The 14,838-nt window shown below is 39.7% G+C and overlaps 1 protein-coding gene across 2 annotated transcripts in view; it reads left to right on the forward strand.

Annotated features, from left to right (window-relative positions):
* The window catches only part of dlc1 (DLC1 Rho GTPase activating protein), a 90,432-nt gene that overhangs the window by 712 nt on the left and 74,882 nt on the right, over positions 1–14,838 (forward strand). For both annotated transcript variants that reach the window (XM_034080236.2, XM_034080306.2), the window contains exons 2-4: positions 877–2,809; positions 6,978–7,112; positions 7,935–8,054. In XM_034080236.2, coding sequence (XP_033936127.1) covers positions 941–2,809; positions 6,978–7,112; positions 7,935–8,054 — 2,124 coding nt within the window. In that variant the 5' untranslated portion in view covers positions 877–940. The remainder of the gene's footprint in view (positions 1–876; positions 2,810–6,977; positions 7,113–7,934; positions 8,055–14,838) is intronic.

The raw sequence follows: 14,838 nt of genomic DNA on the forward strand, positions 1-14,838 counted from the left end.
TATATATATATATATATATGTTTAATCACTTCCTGTACAATACTCTTTATTCTTATTTTTCTTTGATGATGTTATGAATGAACATTTTGCAAATGTTAAGCTTGAATTGAGTACACCCTGCTTGTTAAATCCACGTGTTCTTTAATTTCTGTACATTCTGACCTAGAACAGCAGAAAGAAAACGAGCGCAGAGCTTGGTTTGATTCATGTTGTTATAAGAGCCACAGTATGCATTATGATTCTATAGGCTTGTTGAGACCCAGCTGTTGAGGGACAATAACTGTCATTTCGAGTTTTAGCTCCTTTTAGTGACTTCACTCTCATTTTTGTGGGTGTATGGATGGATGAAGATTGACAGTTAACAAACACCCAAGAAGTTACAGACCACCTAACAGTGTAAACAGACACCTAATAGTGTGAATTTAAACTGGTTTGGTTACGGTTTACGGGGTGAAAGCTGTTGACAAGTAAACAGGGGGTGTTTGCGCTTATCCTGATGATTATCATGATGTTTCAGAATCCAGGTAGCTTTGTTATCTTTATTCTTGGGTGCTTCAAAAAACTTCAGACTAAAACAACTGTTCCAGATCAAGTACATTCAATGAAGTGTGCATTCTGTAATGTGAAATTGGAACAGCTTTGCTTGAAAAGATTAACTCATGGTAGATTAGCATTACTAGGAATCATGTAGATCCAGCAAAGTTTATACTTTCCAGGGAATTGTGAATGCAGTATAATAACACCCCTTTTGAACTTTGATTCACTACTCCCTGGCTGTTTACTTGAAAAGTGAAATGTTATTTACCACATTGTCATCTGCACATTCAGTTTCTGTAAACTCATAACTTGCCCCATTTCTCTTCTCAATTTCATCAGATCTGGTTCTTGATTTTTGCCTGGCATCAAAAGCAACTCTATGGGATAGCACTGGCTGTTCACAATGCCAGTAGCCATACGGAAAAGAAGTTGGGAGGAGCATGTGACTCACGCTTCAGGATTACAATACAGTTATGATGATCTGGACCTGGTCTGCTGTCATGGGGTGGACAGCGAGGGGCCATGGTTGGGAGCAGGGGCTTCCAAACAAGGTCGACGGACGAGGTGCGCCTCCATGCCAGAGGGCTGCCACCAACTGTCCGCAGAAGACCATGTCCAGGCACTCAAGTTGACAGCTCCTGTTGTAAATGATAAAGCTGGATCACAACAGTTAACGCTAATGGAAAGCGATGCAAAGGTTTCTCTGGAATATCAGGAAGAGTCCGTTCATGGCCTTTATGAGTTGGTGGACGTTAATATTCACCAAAGGGCTTCTGAACCAAAGCATCTCAATATAGCAAACATTGGAAAGTCTGGAGAATTTCACTGTAACTGTGGGATGTCCAGTGAAAATATTTATTGTGCAACCGTTAGCAGCAGTCACAGTGTGAAAACTATCAATGGTGAATGTGAAGTTGCCAAAGAGAGTAGCCAAAGACACGACATCTGCAATGACAATAATATCTCACGTGAAGAGCAACAATGCATCTCTATCTCTTCAAACAATGGGCCTCCACTGCCTGTATCTGCTAGTGAGCAGCCTGGCAAATGTCCAATTCATCAGGAAACAAGGGAGAGCCATACAGAGGGTAACAGCCGACCTCCTGAAATCTCTGAGGCCACATTAAACCAGTCCTCTGCTGCTGAACTGGAACCTCAAAAGGGCCTTCCAGATGTCGAGGAAGAGAAGCTTTCCACCTCTGGCCATGCCGATGTAAGTTTGACCTTACCTGTTGGTGTGCTGCCTAGTTTAGTTCATATGATGGATAGTGGGGATGTGATGTCACAGGCTTGCAAATCTATGGAACCAATTGTGACTTTAGTGGTAGAGGATTTTTGTGACAAAGGAGTTATTGAAAGCCGGAGTTCAGAGTCTACCAACACGCTGGATGAAGAAATGACGCTGAATGAAAATACTGGACTTAAACATTACTCGAGGGACATTCAACAAGGAGAGCAGGATCATCATGACTGCAGTCGGGTATTGGATCAGGCTCATGCTTGTGAAACCTCCCACCAGACATCGTTGAAACAACATCATGTTGAAATTAAAGCAATGAACGGGCCTCAGGGAGAGAAAAGTGCACAAGAAGAAGACAGCAAGAAAGCAGCAGAATTCAGGGATGAGCCAATCACTTCATCAGATATTTGTTTCAAAGGTCAGTGTTGCTCTTTGACAGTTAACAGAATAGTTTCAACTGAAAAACTGGATACTGGTGACCCCATAAAGTCCTCAGTAAATCAACCGATGGACAACAGTGATGAAAACTCAGTGTCCAAAGAATTGGCTTGTTGTGAGAATCAAACCATAGCCCAGCAGTTGGAAAATAGCTGTTCAAAACTGGATGCTATCCCAGAAGTTAGCCACGTTGAGCCACATGACATCCCTTTACTAGATCCTCAAAAGATCATTGCCTCAGATTTCATCCAAAATGTTCAGCAATCCCATATGGATGATAAACATGCAGCTCCTGATCAGCACAACGAAAACCCGTCGCCATGCCCTGCAGAGGTCAATGAAGAGCTCTCACCAGAGGGACTCCATGGCAACCAAGCTTCTGGTTGTTACCTCAGTGAGTCACCTGCTCTTGAGGTGGCAGATGGCCGGAGGGAACACCACAGGCTAGGAGCCACAGTCTCTACAATGGACGAGCCAGACGAGGCCGCTCACACAGATCTTTACAGTGACACACAACTTGCCAGTCCTGGTTTAGATGAAACAAATGACCCTGGAGATCAAAAAGAGGACGTGGTAAAAGTGCGCATGAGAAAGGTAAGGCTGTATTTAATATAGATTTAAGAATGCAGGGGATTTGATTGTTATCTTGTTTCTTTGTAGTAATTGAGATTCTGGTACATCTCTGCCTAAAAATTAAGTACATTTTTTTGAAAATAAACTGACACATACGAGGCATTTATGGCCTTCAAATTATTTTTGTCCCACACTCTGGCAAGCGTTTCGGAAAACAATGACTTCACTCTCACATGCTCACAGATCTGTGAGTGGGGGGATCTGTGAAATGTTTTACTCTTTCTCAACCGCTCATTGCAAAACAAGGTCGTATAAGGGCATGGAGACTATGAACACAGAGAGGACTGGAAGCTCAAGTAATCTCTGGTGTGAAAGGCTTAAACAGCTCTCCAGAAAATACTGTATGTTGTACTATTTGAACACTGTTACCTAACATGGTTGTTAGGGACAGTATATTGCCAAAAACGTAGGAATACGTTTAAAAGATTTGGGCACATTGGAAAAAGCAATGGCCCGAGAATGGGCACAGTATGTATTAACTTTTAGTAGTTGCAGTGTTGGCCTTTTTGGTACAAGAAAGGCATAAGAAAGGCATGTTGTTTAGACAAGTACCATATTGTGGAAAGTCTGATTCTTGTGATGGCTTCTAGCTGAAGACGATTACCCGCTTGTGAACAGCGAGAAGTGAAAGAGTTCATTGTGAAAATCGAATGCTGTTTTCAACTTTCTTTCTATTTTGCATTTGGAAGCCCTACAAAAACATTTATTAAGACAATTGTTCTGACTTTTAAATTGATACTATGCATTTCTTCTGTGTAGAAAAAAAACAAGATAATCTGCACTGAAGCGTGCAGGATGCCATGTAGAAGTGGCGAGTTGGTGTGTGTTACCCTTACTCAAATATATTTCAAAGTAGTTGTTCTGTATGTATCATGAAAGATAACTTATGATGTCATGTTAGTGATAATACACACTCCCGCAACCCCCTTACAAAGTAGAATAAGATCATGTTTTTCAACCTTAAATGGTGTGTGTGGCATGAGCTATGAGCTATGATGCTGACTGAGTAACACTCTGGGTTTGAGTTCCTGCAAAGTATATTAGTTGTGTAATCCCTGATATTTTCATATATAATAAGATTTTAGTGAGCAAAGAAAACTTGGATGCCTTTTCAGTAATGACGAAAGTTGACATCATTACCTTAAGCTGCCACAGACGAGAGATCGCAGTCCACTGCACGGACATGGAAAACCATTTATAACCACTGGCTCTAGTTTCAATTTTAGGATGATTTTCAACCTTTTGATTAAATAACCCAAAGAGTTGGCACCTGGTACTTACAGTATGTGGGGAAATTCGACCATTACACTGGAAAGCGCCAACGCAATTCATCCACCATATGGTGATGGCTGCCTCCTCTTCCACAGCACCACATGGTTATCGCCATGGGATGGATTTACATTCTTTATGAGGCCAGTTTACTAAGAAGATGTGATTTAGTGAAATAAACGTCCCTAAGGGAGTTTAGGACATAAGATAGTTAGTATAAAGAGCAGTAAAAGTAAAAGCTTATTATGAAGGTCATTACTTAGCTGATGTTAATATCTGTAAGTGGACAATAGCAACAGTAACCTCGAATTATCTCTGATAAGAAATTGTACTAACAAATGATTATGTCCCTCTTGAGACATGTTGTTGCAGATTTAGTTTGTGAAATGAAACCATCTGGTTTGCATAATGGCTTCAGATGAACCTGATATTGGGCTTTGTTACTGTGTTTATTTGTTTTAGCAACAAGGCTTTATCCTGACCCAGGGCCAAACTGGCTCAACTGTCGCTTATCTGACAGCAGACTACTTGGCAACATCAGCATCTCAGTGCTCTCTTTGTCTGCTTTTTCTCTTCTTTTCTCTCCATATTTCATAAATCAAACCCTCATGCTTTTGGTCACTGTTTATGAATGACAAACCTACATTAAACAGAGTGTTTGCACATAGTAGTTTGATGCATAATCTTCTATATTTAGCTCAACAGAGATAAAGACCCTCAGTTTAATGGACAGGTCTGAAAAATGGGATGCAGGCCACCGGGTGTAAGGGGGTTTGAAAAAGAGAGCAAGGGAAGGGGAAGGAGGGGTCTAAGAGTTCAAACAGTGTGGGAACTGTCTCCCATCTCAAAAAACAGGAAGTGAAGAGGAATGTAACAGAAACCTCAAAAGATGGGAAAGAGAGAAAAGAAACCTTCTGAGAACACCCAAACCGCCAGAATGCCCCCCAAAGAAAACGTTGCCTCACTGAGGCGCCTGACATTGCACTGCACTTGTTTTCTACTCTGCTGTTTTGTGGTTGTTATTGCCATCTCGAGCCAGATGCTTTTGTTCATTCAGTGAGGCCTCGTAAAGATGTCATTGTTTTACCACGATACAATGTTTCATTGTGATACTTTGCCAAGGAGACGAAACGTAACAATGTGCGCTGCCACTAGCTAGGATTGCCAATGAAGGCATCAATTTGAGACACATTTCCATGACACACGTGGCCCCCGATGACTATTTGTTCTCGGCAAACCCAATAGGAACTGCTTTTGATAGGGTAATTTCGCACTAACTGGAAAATAAATGTAAGCCCAAGTCATTGGACGTTATTAGGGATGGAGCAGGAAGCCGGACGCAGAGCTCGAGCTGGAGCTTGTTTATCGTGATGCAGATTCTATCTAGGATCCATAAAACTGTCAGCCTCACACACATTAGCGTTAGTCACAGCTTGTATGAATGTTGTCATCTGCACACACCCATTGTAAACTTAACTTAAACAAGATTGAGCTACATGAGCTGTGTCACAGGTTTTGTTTAGTACTTACTTTAGCCTACATTAAACAATAATATGCCTTGCTAATGTATCACGTCTTAGAACAGACAAATGCTGTCTTTTTCTGCATGTCATTCTCTCTCTCATTCTTTTCCCTTTCTTGTCTCTTCATGGCTATCCATGAAGGAATCATATTAACATGTTAATAAGCACCAACAATTACGGTGGCTGTGTCCCATGAGCTCACCCTTATAAAGTATTTTACAGGCTGTTTTTGCGGAGATTGTAACAAGATTTGTTTGGAACTAATGAGCCGGCTGTGTGATGTAATTGGTTCTTCTTGCTCGAGAAGCTTAGACAGGGAGCCACACCCAGAGCCAGGATAAATAACAGGCAGAAGGAAAATAAAACATATACAGTACTTTGTTGAGAACTCCAGAAAGGGAATAAACAAGTGTTTGAACTTCAGCAAAGAGTTTATATATTTAATCAAACTATTCACGATTGAGGCATAGCAAACAAAGACAGAGTGGACGTTGGAGTGTGGAGATGGGCTAGTTGTCTTGCAGCTTGTCTTACCAGAGACACACCACCTGAGGTCAGTGTGAGACTTGTGTTTGCAGCTTTAGAATGCTAATTAAAAACCTCTTTCAACACAGAATAAAAGACTATGGGCGGAATGTTTTAAGGCTGAAAGTCATATGTTTAAGAGATAAACACTGTATGCAAAGGATGTTGGAAAAGCAGGGGAAACAACCTGGACTATTTTAAGACGGATCGGTGTATTTGTAATATGTTGATACATCCTGGATCAAGGTCACTTTGGAGTCCTTTCCTTTGTAAGGAAAGTAAAGCCAATAAAGGGACTTGGTTAAGATTGTAATGCCTTTACGCCAACTAGACTGGATCCTTTATTTTTTACGTTAAAAGCAATACTGTCCAACAGGCACGGAAGCAGATACATCTATTACATTCATTAAAGTATAGACATGTTTTAAAAAAATGTAGGGGACCGCTATCTCTGAGGTTTCTCAACAAAGTGTAGCCTAAACCGAAAATGCATATATTATCTTAATTACTGATTTATCTAAATATAAGTGCTCAGATAACGGCTACATTCAACACAACACCCAAAGTAATACATTGTTTTTTAGATTATGTTGAGGTACTTTCCCGTTCAGTTGAAAGTAAGCACTTAATCAGAACGTCAGAAGGCAGGAAAAGAAAAGTAACCTTGTGCATGGGGGCAGAGTCGCAATGCAAGGCTCTTACTTATTGATCAGGATGACTTAAGATGTTTCGTATCTCTACACGTTTATGACATACAATCACATACAATGCTATGTTCATATTTGTTTCTTGTGATTTTTCTGTTTATTCAGCTTGAGCATGCTCGTTTGGACTCAATGGTGTTGCTGCTGATGAAGCTGGACCAGTTGGACCAGGAAATTGAGAATGCCCTCTGCGCCACCTCCTCCATGGGCAGCACGCCGACCCTCCATCGCAGACAGCTGCTGGTACACACCTGCATGTTACCCTGCTGTTACTCTTTATACAATTATTTTACATTTCCTATGTTTATTCAATATTTTATGTTGTCCTTTATCTAGAGTATTTTCTCCTTTATTGGCCATTTTGAGGCTTAGCAATGCCTATAGACACTCTATATTAGGGATGGGAATTTGAAAGCAAATGTCTATTCGAATATTGGACCCCCCAAAAAAACGGTTAACCGATTAACCAAAATGTACATATCCTATATAAAAAAAAAAAAAAAAATACATGTTCAAATAAGTATAGAAACCAAGTTGAATTTGTCAAATGTATTGAACTAGTGATCACAGTTTGAACAGGTGACAGCTATAGGCCTACAGCTTTCATGCTTAAAACATAACTTGGTTTTCTGATGGATTTGGACATAAACGCGAGTGAATTATAACCGGACGCGAGAGAGAGAGATCAGCACCTGCAGCTTTGCCCGCTGTGAGGGACCGGTGAGCGGAGCAAAACACACCTTTAGACCTAGCACATTTAGCTATGGCACTGTCGTATACATTGAATTATTCCATTTGATAATATGTAATCAACTTAGGCACCCCTCCCAAAAAAAATTACAATACAAATATTCATAACTCATATTCGAATACCTGAATAATTTTGAATAGTAGATTAATCATTCCCATCCCTACTCTATATCAATGACCTCCTGATGCACTGTGTAGTGTACTCTACATTTATAAAACTATGCTCTTGATCCTCTTTGAAGCAATACTTGAATAAAAGGGATACAACTGTTTTTTGCAATGTAATGCCTACATTGTAATCTTTATCTTTCAAAGGCGCAGGAGTTTGAGGCTGGATCTGTCCCAGCAGCATCACGAAGCCCGCCCCATCCATACCTTCCTGCTGCCTCCACCTCAGAATATACCCCAGCCCTTGGAGCAATACCTAAAAGTGGGGTGAGTCAGATCTCTAAGATATACCAATATACTGTATATCTAAACATTAATCATCAGGTCATGAGATGACGCATTTGGAAAGATTGCACATTGCATATCTTAACTATGAACAGCTTGATAGAGACACATTAAGACATCATAACTCACCTTTGTTCTTTAATCCCTTTTTGGCTTTCTTTCCTTCCCTTTTCTTTGTATTTTATCGAAAAAAAACGTTTTTAAAGTTGAAATAAATCAGCAAACTTAGAGGGAGCACACACACACAGACTTGTAGTGAAACACCCAGTTGTAGGAATGTCCTCGGGCACTCAGGGCTTAGCCAAGCAGACGTTTAAACTCTATAATTACCTGGTTCCAAAGATCTAGACCTCTTCGCCTCAACAAAGGGGTCAGAAAGGGACTCTAAGGGTGAAAAGCCAGGGCAAGGGGGAGTGAGGGGGGACACGCTTCAAGTGAGACGTGCGTCTTCAAACCGCCTTCTTGCTCACTTAATGACTTTGTCAGCTTCCTTTGCTCTTGCCTTCAGACACAGGGCAAAGCAAACAAGGCCGGTAGCCAGTGGACTGAAACCTCAAGGAAGCTTACAATTAAAAAACAACTGTATTCACCTGTTTTTATCTTATGATGTGGTGATGCATAATAAGATATCCCTAAACCGGGAACAGGATGTTTCAGATCCACAACAATTCTCTTATCTAGCTAGAACAAAACATTGCAACCTGTGGAAATATCAGTGTTCCTTGATGAAATTCTTGACTTATCTCTCGCAATTCCTTGTTGACATTGCTTTGTCTTGTTGAACGTCACAACTCTTATGCTGTCTCGAAGGAAAGCAATATTTCATGCATGTGTGACGGTTACTTTTAGGGAAACAGAGCACTGTGTTCTGTGATGTGTGATGTCTGTGGTCAACTGTTAGCACATCCTTCAGTCCATGCAGTAACCCAAGGTAACTCACTAAGCTTGGGTAAACAGTGCTTTCACTGCGCCTAATAGGAGGCTTTTTACAGTGGAGGCTCTGCGGGGTGATTGATTGTGGCTAAAGTGATGATGACTCCATGAAGGGGATTCGCAGTGGTTAATTGTTGAAGGGACTGTTGAGTCCTTTCAATCTTAAAGTGTTGGGACGCCCACCTAATCTTTTTAGCGAGACAATACAAATCCTTTAAATGATGTAAACACAAGGCGTTTTGTGGAAGAACCGGGGTTGAGGTTTTCATTCAATCAGACATCAAGGTTGTGTTCTACAAGATGATAATATAATACATTATTCAAACACAGAATAATAATTAATTCATGCACAAAATAGTACTTTGTTTTCAAAAAAATAAACTTTAACACATTTCTTTTTAAAACAATTATTACATTTTAAATGTCCCACACAATCCAGTTATTAAACACAATAAATACTTTATAATTTAGTGAAAACAAAGCTTTTGCTATGAACAGAATGTAATCCAATATACTGAGTGCTACATATAAAGACAGTCTTGAAAATAGAAGAAAAATCACTGGCTCTGTGCTACCTACATTTCTCACAAGCATTAGCATATGTTGCATTGAACGTGTCTTGACATCCATCATTACAAGAGGTATTTGCAAGTTTACACAGGACAGCAAACAACATGTATCTTTTTGGCAAGACAATGGTAAGGGCAACCCGTTTTATAGGAAACATCAACACTGATCAACGCTACTCTAGAAACTTCTGTAATTTATTAGGAGAGATACAAGAAGTAAAACTAAATTAATAGTATGTGGACCTTTTTTACAGTGTAACCAACAACATTTAGGATAGTGCGTGTGTGTGTTCTTACTGTCCCCAACACATCCTGGCACTCGCTGTCACTTTGGTGTGATCGTACTGAGCACACACTTGTGGTGTTCTGTCCTTTCTGTCCCACCGATACAAAATGAAGTGGTGGTATGTGACTGTTTACGTTTTTGACGAGTGGACACTCACTAGGTAGTGTTGTGCCCTCTCTGCAGTGGAGAAGGCATTGGGTTCAAGTGAATAGATTCCTGGCTCTGGTGGCTATTGTTAGCTTTCAGCAGGTGGCTGTTATTCTTGCATCGAATGTGGGGCTAACATCTAGCGGATGTTGTGCCACAGCAGGTGTTTTTTCTCTTGGTGGAACGGCTATTCTTTGCCCCAGAGTGTTTTTGTTGGCAGGTTCTTATTACTTGCTTAGTGTAGCAGGTGTCTTGCACTTTTATTTTACGTGCATTGTTGTGTTGCAACAGGTGGCTTTTATTCGGTTTATAGACTCATTGTTGTCTATTGATTTGGCTTTATATCATATTTAGGGTTGAAACTAACTCTTTATTGATTTGTCTATAAAATGTGAAACAAAAGACAAACTTGCTCAGGTTAAAGGTAAGGTTGTCAAATGTTTTGTTTTGTCCCATGTCCTACTGGTTTGTGTCCAGTCAATTTACAATCACATCAAACAATGAAAAATAGAAAAATAAACATATTTAAGAATCTGAAACAATACATATCTATAATGTTTTTTTGGTGTTGCCGAAAACTGTTGAGTTTTGATAAGCTCAACAGTTTCAATAAATAGTTTCAACTGTAATTATATTTTTTCACTGACAGATTCCATTCTGTGATGTAATTATTTCCCATCTTTTGTAGTGGCTTTGTTATAATTGTTTAAGGCTTTGTATAATTGCCCTTCATAGCAGTATTAGCGATCATTAATGTGTCTTTGAGTATAATCTTTAGCGCCTAAGGTATGCGTGGAGTCAAAACCATTTGTTATGCGACTCTATTTTTAGAGCTCCATAGCTGCAAAGGATGTGCCAAGCCACAGAGGCGGGTGGAGGCTGCTGACCCCTGACCACCTTCCTCTAAATGTTACAGTCGGAAACAACATATCAGTCACCCTCAGCGCGGAGGGTTCCCACCAGAAAGACAGACCCTGAGTCCCCTCATGGTCACAGACCATGGCAGTCTGTCATACACTGTATGGTGTCCAGGAAGGCTCTGCCCTCATCTTCTTTGGTAAACATTCCAGGGTGTCCTTTGACCCCATTTTTGGATCTGTATTATGTCTCTATGACAACAGCGTTCCAAACACAACCTGTGTCATCTCCATAAGTTGTTTTGCCGCTGTTTGACAGGGAATTCTGAAAGTACCAGATTACCAATGTCCGGAGTTTCCATGTCTGGATTCAAGAGATATTTTTGTGAGATGATTGATTGAGAGATATTTTTATTTTATGTCAGAAATACTTTATTCCCTATCAGCTGATGATGAACGTTCGTCGCTCTTTATCTGTCTGTAGTTGGGCAGACAATAGAAGTGCTGTGGTTTGCGTGCTAAGGTTACTAAAAGATCTCTGCTCTGTCCTTCCTCTTTGTTCCGGTTTGGCAGCCTCAGAGTCCCCAAACATCCTTTATTCAAACCACACCTTCCCAATGTCCCACAGAGATAAAAGACTCAACATTGTTCTACTTTCACTGGTTTTTATTTATCATTAAATTGGCTTCCAGACTCTCTGTCTGACCCGTCCTAGGTCAATAGTCAACACCATGTGCAGCAGGCATTATTATGTTTGCCTACATTCCACTAACTTATTTGGCTAAAAGATTGTTGAGGGCCATAATGAGTTGGTGAACTATGGAGCCAACCTCCATTCAGTCCGACAAGGGCTGCCAGTAGTGGCTCTAGTCATGGCCACGCAATCCGCTTTGTGTGGTGTAATTGTCCCCAAGGTCACTCCTCTGCTGAGCACAGCTGTAACAAGGAGACAAACACAGACCTGCTGGGGTTTGAAAAAAGAGGGTATGAAAAAATAAAATGCTTGTGTTTGGAACAGGATGTGCAAAATTAACTTCTCATCAACCCCCACAAGGAAGTCTTGTTTTTCGTGTAGATTCAAGGCTATAGCCATTCCATAAAACTTTCAAGGAACAGTATAAAGAAGGGAATACAGAATACATACATATATTTGTTTATTATAGCTGGCAAAGTCTCATAAAACAACAAAGTTAAACACAAAGCCAAAACATGGCATCATGAAAAGTGTGTGTACATGTTTCAGCCTGCATCAGTGTCATTTCTCAAATTGATTTGAAATATGCTTAATTGTTTGACAAAGTTCAAGCATCTTCTGTGGAAGTCAAACTTCAAATACATTTGTTGACACCACTGTACTCAGTGGCAGCTCTTTCTGTTTGTATGTTTGACAACATACTCTTCATCCCCATTTATGGTTCCATGTGTTTTTTGAACTCTAACTTAAATGAATCCTAGTACTTCATCCAACATGAAAACATCACTGTGCTGTGTTCGTTGCTAATGAGTAAATGTTGGTAGTGTAAAAGGCACGCACTGAGTCTACTACGTAAGTACAGAGAATAGTTGCAGGATGATGTTAGTTGTTGACAGTACATCTTAAGGGTGACTGAATAATGCAGGCATCTGGAAACACCCATGCAGCCCAATGATAATGAACCTCCATAAATCACAAAAGGAACATACAAACCAAATGTACTCTGAAAAGCCTGCACACACACACACACACACACACACACACACACACACACACACACACACACACACACACACACACACACACACACACACACACACACACACACACACACACACACACACACACACACACACACCAACACGTTCTCACTCCCATCCCGTCACATATTGACGGACGGTCAGGGCCCCTCCCCGTCGCTATATTACGTACAGGGTACCACTTTCCCGTCATTTTCTACGGGCAGGGCGTCCCATAGACCTTCATTGCGGACAGCGGACCCCTTGACCGTCAGGTTTCTACGGGAAGGGCGTCCCATGGACCTTCATTGCGGACAGCGGACCCCTTGACCGTCAGGCTTCTACGGGAAGGGCGTCCCATAGACCTTCATAATGCCTATTTTAAGGTTCATTTGGCCATTAAAATGCGTTTTGATGTCATTGTATACGAGTAATGAGTTTTTATTTCTGATTATTTGTGCAGTACATGTACATGATGTTTAGTTTGCTAGTTATGACGAAGATTACTTCATGAATGTGTACACATTCATGGTTGCTAAGGTGGTTGCTATGGACGCTGCAACAGCTCCCAGACCACGTGATCAACAACAATGGCTGTCCTTCGTGTTATTCTCGGTGGAAAAATGCCTATTTTATGGTTCATTTGGCCATTAAAATGCGTTTTGATGTCATTGTATGCGAGTAATGAGTTTTTATTTCTGATTATTTGTGCAGTACATGTACATGATGTTTAGTTTGCTAGTTATGACGAAGATTACCTTACGTCTGTGAGGAAAATGCATGGGGCTCAGAGCCTCGTATTTTTAAATATTTTTTTCCTTCTAATTTGTTATTCTTTTCAAAATAACACACTGTTATTTACTCACCAATAACATACAATTATCCTTGCTTTTATTTATTGGTTTAATTCCATAATCTCGGTCTTTTTTGGCGTTCGTCAGGAACTGAATATAAAAATAACCGGAAACAGACGTGGGCATTTCGAGCGATTACCCAAGTTTCTCAGCTACGCTGATTGGATGTTTTAGCCGCAATGCATGCTGGGATTTGGTGTTTACATTATATGAAATCCGGAAAACATTTGAAAAGACTAAAATAATACTTAATTCCGAGTGCTCTTGCTTTTCTCTTTGAAAGTCATCACATAACGGCATTGTAATACACGGCTCGGCTGCATTAAATATTACAGATCTGCCGTAGTTCTTTATTTATAGCGCCCTGATGATGAGACCTATGGAAAAACTGAAGAAATGCCGCCGAAACGGAATACTTGACGTGGATCATAAATATATCAACAATTAAAAAACTTCTCAATTTCTCTTCACACAATACGTCTCCTTGCAGTATCAACACTAATTCGGCTGACTTTTACATTTGATGTAATTCATAGATAGGTTATATTTACACCATAACGGTGCACAGCTGATAAAAAAGGACTGTAGTTTTTAAAGATATTACTGATTTGAATTGGATTGCATTTTGAATGTAAGAATGTAAATACTGATTCTGAAATAGTATAGCAATATGCTGTAAAATTATGTGAAAGCATGAATAAAACTACACATCTTCAGATGTTGTACATAAGTGTCTGTGTGTACCTTGTGTGCCTAGTGGTTAAAGCACGTTATTGAATTATTGTTTTTATGTGTTATATTTGATTAAAAAAATATTAAGAGTACATATACTTTCATAGGGGGAAAGTAGAAGGTCTGTGATAGAAATATAGAATATAAAAAATCAAGAAGATACTATAAGTGATCTCTTCAATAAAACAGTTTAGTGCAGGATGTACAAAGATATTAATAGGAGGAGGTGCAAAACAGAAAAACGAATTAACCTTTATTTAAACATTAAATAACAGATTACGGTCTTCTTTTAAATAAGAAAAAAACGTTGGGGGTATCTATCTACAGATAAATACAAAGTACTTAACGTCTAATATATTGCTTTCCTGCAATGTTAACTGTGTTGAAGCACTTATTTTAACTGATATTATACATATGGATTATACTCTTATGTATGTAGATAGAATAAGAAATGTGCAGAATATGACAGTTTAATGGTGGAGGTACACACATATTGATAGATATCTTGTACTGCACTGTTGAGGGACCTGTGACCCACGTTTTTCATTCATTTCATAACTACACCGTAAGTTGTGTAAATGATATGTCAATACACCTTTAAAATCTTGAAATCTTGAAAGGGATGTGCAAAATAGCCATAATATATAGTCTTTAATTAACTATTAGTAGAGAATA

The sequence above is a fragment of the Pseudochaenichthys georgianus genome, chromosome 1, assembly GCF_902827115.2.
Source record: "Pseudochaenichthys georgianus chromosome 1, fPseGeo1.2, whole genome shotgun sequence".
Classification (NCBI taxonomy): Eukaryota; Metazoa; Chordata; class Actinopteri; order Perciformes; family Channichthyidae; genus Pseudochaenichthys; species Pseudochaenichthys georgianus.